At 35.7% G+C, this 7,910-nt stretch overlaps 1 protein-coding gene across 1 annotated transcript; it reads left to right on the forward strand.

Moving 5' to 3' along the window:
* The first annotated feature begins 1,871 nt into the window (after positions 1 to 1,871).
* cdk5r2b (cyclin-dependent kinase 5, regulatory subunit 2b (p39)) lies at positions 1,872 to 6,669 on the forward strand. The gene is made up of 2 exons (XM_049484993.1): positions 1,872 to 2,354; positions 5,972 to 6,669. Exons 1-2 carry the CDS (start codon positions 2,115 to 2,117, stop codon positions 6,581 to 6,583), a joined length of 852 nt encoding a protein of 283 aa, XP_049340950.1. The 5' UTR covers positions 1,872 to 2,114; the 3' UTR covers positions 6,584 to 6,669.
* The last annotated feature ends 1,241 nt before the right edge of the window (positions 6,670 to 7,910 follow it).

Genomic DNA, 7,910 nt, shown 5'->3' on the forward strand with positions numbered 1-7,910 from the left:
TATCCCTATAGAAAGACCTGATAATAATAGCTTTATAATAAGTCTGGGTCTGCTGTACTTTATGTTACACTCAATTACATTACAATACTTTGTGATACTCGTGGATACAACTCAACATAGTACAATACTCTGATTTACCCCAATACAGTACAATACTCTGATTTACCCCAATACAGTACAACACTCTGATTCACCCCAATACAGTACAACACTCTGATTCACCCCAATACAGTACAATACTCTGATTTACCCCAATACAGTACAATACTCTGATTTACCCCAATACAGTACAATACTCTGATTTACACCAATACAGTACAATACTCTGATTCACCCCAATACAGTACAATACTCTGATTCACCCCAATACAGTACAATACTCTGATTCACCCCAATACAGTACAATACTCTGATTCACCCCAATACAGTACAACACTCTGATTCACCCCAATACAATACAATACTCTGATTTACCCCAATACAGTACAATACTCTGATTCACCCCAATACAGTACAATACTCTGATTCACCCCAATACAGTACAATACTCTGATTTACACCAATACAGTACAATACTCTGATTTACACCAATACAGTACAATACTCTGATTCACCCCAATACAGTACAATACTCTGATTCACACCAATACAGTACAATACTCTGATTAACCCCAATACAGTACAATACTCTGATTCACCCCAATACAGTACAATACTCTGATTTACCCCAATACAGTACAATACTCTGATTTACCCCAATACAGTACAATACTCTGATTTACCCCAATACAGTACAATACTCTGATTTACCCAATACAGTACAATACTCTGATTTACATCAATACATTACAATACTCTGTGACACAATTCAACTCAGAGCAGTGTAATACTCTGTGATACCAGTTAACTCAAAACAGTACAATACTGCAATATAATCTATATAATAAGCCTGTGGTTTACAGGGTTAAATCTGGGGCTGCTGTACTTTGTGCTTTGTACTCAATACATTACAATACTCTTTGATTTACGTCAATACATCACAATACTCTTTGATTTACGTCAATACATCACAATACTCTTTGATTTACGTCAATACATCACAATACTCTTTGATTTACGTCAATACATCACAATACTCTTTGATTTACGTCAATACATCACAATACTCTTTGATTTACGTCAATACATCACAATACTCTTTGATTTACGTCAATACATCACAATACTCTTTGATTTACGTCAATAAATCACAATACTCTTTGATTTACGTCAATACATCACAATACTCTTTGATTTACGTCAATACATTACAATACTCTTTGATTTACGTCAATACATCACAATACTCTTTGATTTACGTCAATACATCACAATACTCTTTGATTTATGTCAATACATCACAATTCTCTTTGATTTACGTCAATACATTACAATACTCTTTGATTTACATCATTACATTGCAATATTCTGTGAAACAATTCAACTCAAAGCTGTATAATACTGCAATTCAACCCAGTATAATACTCTATTATTATATATTATTACCTCTCTATATAAATGATCTCCATCCCTTTATATAAAAAGCCCTGATAATAATAGGTGTGTAAGTCGTGGGTGGTTTACGGGGTTAAATCTGGGGCTGCTGTGCTCTGTGCTGGTTTCAGTGCTATTTCCACACCTGATTCAGGTGAAGAGCAGCAGCGCTGATCTCCTTTAGGGAACAGGGACTAAATTTAGTTGTGTGGATCTGAGGCTCGACCCGGTACTGTGGATCTGAGCTGGGATTGGTTGAGGTGGATGCCAGTCTGGCTGGGGGAGCTTGTGATTGGCTGAGGGATAATCCCTGTTAACAGAGCCTGAGAAAGAGAGAGAGAGAGGGAAAGAGAGAGGGAAGGGAGAGGAGGAGTGCATTTGGGTTTGATTCATTCTGTTTTAAATCCTCTCTGTGAGAAGCTGTTGTGTGTGTAAGAGTGTGTGTAAGAGAGTGTGTAAGAGTGTGTGGCACTGTAAGGAGGTCCATTGACTGCTGGGATTAGGATTTCTCTCACATCCGATGGAGCTGTAAGAGTGAGTCTCAGTCTCAGGGTTCTCTCAGCAGCAGCTGCAGCAGCACCATGGGCACGGTTCTGTCCATCAACCCCAGCTCTGGGCTGAACGATGGGTCAGAACCAGGGAGCGAGCACGGCGGGGGGATCCTGAAGAAGCCCTCTGTCATCGTCTCCACCCTCTCCTTCAAACGGCTGGTCACGGCTTCAGCCAAGAAGAAAAACGCCATGAAGGTGAACCCAAACCCTGCTCCTCTACCAGCACCACCACCTCCTCAAACTCAAACTCAATCTCAATCTCAATCTCAGGTGAGCATCCCACAGGTACACCAGCATCAATTCAGTGCATACTCTATTATATACTCTAAAATACACTGAAAATAATGATGAGTAAAAAATGTACTTAAAAAAGTTTCAGATGAATTTAAGTAACTTCAACTAAATGTTACATAGAGTAAATAAGTGAACTGAACTTCAGTCAATCCTTCCTTTTAGTAAACTTTACTTCATTTCTGCATACAGTATTACCTAATTACAACTACTTTATTTATACACTATAAGTCAAATAATTTATGATACATAATATATTACAATTCCTGAAATTTAAATATTTTAAGTTAAACACACATATTACACTGTCTCAACACATGGACGGCATGTTATACATTTTTCTATACTTTATAATAAACTAAAAAGAATGTATTACATGCCATCCATGTGTTGAGACAGTGAGACTTGGTCTGTTTACAAAATACATCTTTGAGATTATGTAAATATTTGAATGTGTGTATTATTTGAGTAATATTGAAATAAAGAAATGAAGTAAAGTTTACTAAAAGAAAGGATTGACTGAAGTTCAGTTCACTTATTTACTCTGTGTAACTTTATTTAAGTCTTTAAACTGAGTTGAAGTTACTTACATTTACATGAAATTAAATTTACTTAAAAAAAGCAAATGCAGAAAGTTGCGAAACTTTTTTTAAGTAACTTTTATGCATCATTTTTTTCATTGTATGTAGTCTAGTGTGAAGATGATCCGTGCAGAGACTCAAGAGACAAACTCCAGACAAACTCCAGTCCAACTAAACTTCTTTATTATATATTTACATTCTACTAAATAAAACACATTCATTTACAATCAGCATATATGCAGCTGAAACACTATAGGGAACAGTCTAGTGCAAAATTCCAAATTATATATATATCAACATTAACATTTTAATATTTTATCATTATAGTCATTATAGCTTTTAGTAAAATGTGTTTTGGGTGGGAGGGGGTGGGGTGTGTAGTGCACTATAGGACTCTGTGGGCGTGGCCTAAGCTTTTAATCTTAATGGCCTTAATTTTCTTAATTTTTCCTCTTACATTACTTTTACTATTATACTTTAAGTACTTTTTTGAATCCAGTACTTTTTTTAAAAACACTTTTACTTAAAGAGTAAAAAGCTTGAGCTGATTCTTTATCAACTTCTACAGAAGTATTTTACTAAACCCGAGTATCTACATTATATTTCTACCTACAGAGTAATGAATACTGTGATAATATCATCATGCTGCCCTGAATCAAGTTTAGTTTGTATTTGTTTTGTTATTTAACAGTTATTTAATTATTGTGTGCATTCAGCATAAATGTATTTGTTAAATATTCTGCTAAATATTTTTTGAACATAGTATAAAGTTAGTTATAATGTTTTTTTTAGATATAGGTAGTAATAATAATAATATATTAATATTAATAAGGATACATCAGATACATTTAAAGTCTGATTCTTTGCCAAGAAACTTTCAATACGCATTTTAACAAATAATAATATAATATACTGGTTATTATATGTAATATATTAGTATATTAGAGTGTGTACAGTATGTACAGTACTGTGTAATAATCTTACTCCATGTGAGAACATGATCTGTAAAGCTGCTTATTTTAGCATTAAGTATTATGTGTGGCAAAAGCAATTAGATTAACACAAATAAACAAGTAAACAATCCAGCGTGACTGCTGTTTTTAATGTAAAATAATCAATTTAATTTCACTGAACACTGACTTTATTTGATTTGGGTTCATTTTAATGTTATATAGAGTTAATTACAGGTAGACACTCTCACTGAACACTGACTTTATTCTATTTGGGTTAATTTTAATGTTATATAGAGTTAATTACAGGTAGACACTCTCACTGAACACTGACTTTATTCTATTTGGGTTAATTTTAATGTTATATAGAGTTAATTACAGGTAGACACTCTCACTGAACACTGACTTTATTCTATTTGGGTTAATTTTAATGTTATATAGAGTTAATTACAGGTAGACACTCTCACTGAACACTGGCTTTATTCTATTTGGGTTCATTTTAATGTTATATAGAGTTAATTACAGGTAGACACTCTCACTGAACACTGACTTTATTTTATTTTGGTTCATTTTAATGTTATATAGAGTTAATTACAGGTAGACACTCTCACTGAACACTGACCATTTTATTTGGGTTCATTTTAATGTTATATAGAGTTAGATACAAGTAGACACTCTCACTGGACACTGACACTATTAATGTTGATCCAGATTTAGTATTATAATGTTATATAGAGTTAATTACAGGTAGACACTCTCACTGACCACTGACTATATTAATGTTTATTTGGGTTTAGTATTATAATGTTATATAAAGTAAATTACAGGTAGATACTCTCATTGACCACTGACTCTATATTTATTTAAGTTTATTCTCATGTTATATAGAGTTAATTACACATGGGCAGCTAATATAGTGCTGAGGGTGATGCTGTCTTGTATCATGAACTGATCTGTTTCTGTTAAACATGGTGGCGGGTGTTCAGGGTGAGCCTTCTGTTTGAGCAGTCAAACCTTTTTGCAAAATTTACGACGCTATATCTTATTGAAAATTGACTCTACAATAAAATAAAGGAAAATGACAATATAAAAACTGGTGTTGAATCCCTGAATTTGTTGTAAGGTAATGTATAAATTGTTCTTGGATATTTCCATCATCTGAATATATTGTATAAATAGAAACACATACTTAAAATATATTATTATAATTAGAAATAGAGAGAATCTGGAGTTTCTGAATTAGAATAGCATGTACATTTGCATGTATAAATTAGATAGCATTGCAATACAAACAAATTGTTTCTGAAGAACCAGAATTTTATTATTAAAGCTAGTGGAGTGCACTCCCCGAACTATATTACAGTATGAAAGATATGGATAAATATGGCTATAATAAAGAATAAGCTGACAGTTAACCATCTGTTAACCAGATGATTAAACCATTTTATATATAAATCATAAAAATTAAGAGAGAACTTCAGTTTCTGAATCAGTTTCTCTGATTTTGCTATTTATAGGTTTATGTTTGAGTAAAATAAACATTGTTGTTTTATTCTATAAACTACAGACAACATTTCACCCAAATTACAAATAAAAATATTCTCATTTAGAGCATTTATTTACAGAAAATGAGAAATGGCTGAAATAACAAACAAAAAAAGATACAGAGCTTTCAGACCTCAAATAATGCAAAAAAAAAAACAGTTCATATTCATAAAGTTTTAAGAGTTCAGAAATAATCAATATTTGGTGGAATAACCCTGGTTGGTTTTTAATCACAGTTTTTTTTCATGCATCTTGGCATCATGTTCTTTCTCCTCCACCAGTCTTACACACTGCTTTTGGATAACTTTATGCTGCTTTACTCCTGGTGTAAAAATTCAAGCAGTTCAGTTTGGTGGTTTGATGGTTTGTGATCATCCATCTTCCTCTTGATTATATTCCAGAGTTTTTTTTTCCAGAGCTGTATTTCACTTTACCCACTCCTTCAGTCAGGATCGCATAATGTAAAGTATACTGATTCTGATTATGTTTCTCACTTCTGCAGAACGAAGTGGTGAAGAAGCCCCTCGCCGTGCCCATTCCCACCGTTCCTCCAGCCCAGAAGGTGGAGCCGGATCCAGCCGAGGTCAAAACCCAGAAGCAAATCCAGAAGCAGGCGAGCACCAACTCGCTGATCACCCGCGTGGTGGTCCAGGCCTCGACGGGGGAGCTGCTGCGCTGCCTGGGCGAGTTCGTGTGCCGCCGCTGCTTCCGCCTGAAGGAGCTCAACCCCAACGAGGTGATCCTGTGGTTCAGGAACGTGGACAGGACTCTGCTGATGCAGGGCTGGCAGGACCAGGGCTTCATCACGCCCGCCACGCTGGTGTTCGTCTACCTGCTGTGCAGGGAAACGGTCAGCGAGGACATTGACAGCCAGTGCCACCTGCAGGGCATGTTCCTCACCTGCCTGTACCTGGCCTACTCTTACCTGGGCAACGAGATCTCCTACCCTCTGAAGCCCTTCATCAGCGAGGGCAATAAGGACGTGTTCTGGGATCAGTCGCTGGGCGTCATCGACAACACGAGCGACAAAATGCTCCTGATCAACATGGATCCGCAGTACTTCACCCAGGTCTTCCAGGACCTCAAGAACGAGGGCGAGACCAAGAAGGACGGAAGCGACGTGGAGCGCTAACAATACAAATACAATCAGCAGGAACAATCAGCAGGAACAATCGACAAGAACAATGTGCATGATGAGTTTCATTACAAAGCACTACTTTACTTGATTAGTTGAGCCTGGACTGGACGTTCTGGTTCGCATCGGGGTTCATATGGTCTTCACGCTATTGGTAAAAGGACTTGGATACAAAACAATAGCGAATGCACTGAACAAAAAAAAGAGATTGAATTTACTTGACTCGGATACATACTGTGCGTCATTTCCACAGGAACAAAAATATATATATTTGCACAACTCCGATGATTAATATGAGCAATATGTTGGATGTAATTCTCTACACTTTAAACAAAACAAAAAATCATGTACGATTACAAAGCATTCCATGATGTTGAGCTAGTTTAGTTTAAACCAAAATAAGCAAGTGTCAAAGGTGCAACCAAAAGCTCATATCTAATTAAACATGGTTAAAAAACATTTTTCTAGATGTTTCAGACTTTCAATACAATTACAGCACATTGAGTCAAGCTATCATCACCAATAAACCCCAATAAACAGGTGATTCTGTATCTACTGTAACTGTAGATTAACCTTAACAGAAATAAAAGGAATCCGAGGGGAATCTGTTATACTTATTCTGCTGAGGGTCAAAACTACACTTGAAGGGAATTGGGAGACAAAATTGGACAAAAGACCAGAAAAAAGGCACCTTCTAGAAACAAATCAATATAAAATAATACGTAGGGTCACAAAGACACAAAACTAGAGTGTGAAACAAAAAAATGACTGGATTAAATTAAATCAATTAAAATTAAATGTTAAACGCACACATGAACTTTTGTGTGTAAAAAACATTCTTACATATAGTGTCTAAATAAAAATCGTTTTTTCTTCTTCTTTTAATTCTTCTACCAAATTTGTTGGACAATATACTCACCTCTGAACAGCGAAAGAGCTAGTGCTGTGGTTAGCGGCTAATGCTAATACTTCTGCACCTAGCCTTAGAGCTGGAGAAACTCCTGTACTTCAGTGGAGTGGCTTTACTGCTCCTTAATACCTGACTGGTAGAATTCATACATAAGGAGCACCAGATTATAAGGTGCATTTTCGATTTTTTGGAAAAATTAAAGGATTTTAAGTGTGCCTTAAGCGCAATCAGGCACTTAGACAGTCCCTCCATGCTAGAGCTGTGAATTTCGCAGCTCTAGACCGGCCCTACGATCTAACTGCTGCTCATTAAGAGTAAGGAGATCATCTGCCTTAAGGACTCCCATCAAATCCCAGCAAGTACAGAACTATTAATGCAATATATATCAATATCTGTCCTGAAAGCAGTAAAATC

The sequence above is a fragment of the Astyanax mexicanus genome, chromosome 11, assembly GCF_023375975.1.
Source record: "Astyanax mexicanus isolate ESR-SI-001 chromosome 11, AstMex3_surface, whole genome shotgun sequence".
NCBI classification, from domain to species: Eukaryota; Metazoa; Chordata; class Actinopteri; order Characiformes; family Acestrorhamphidae; genus Astyanax; species Astyanax mexicanus.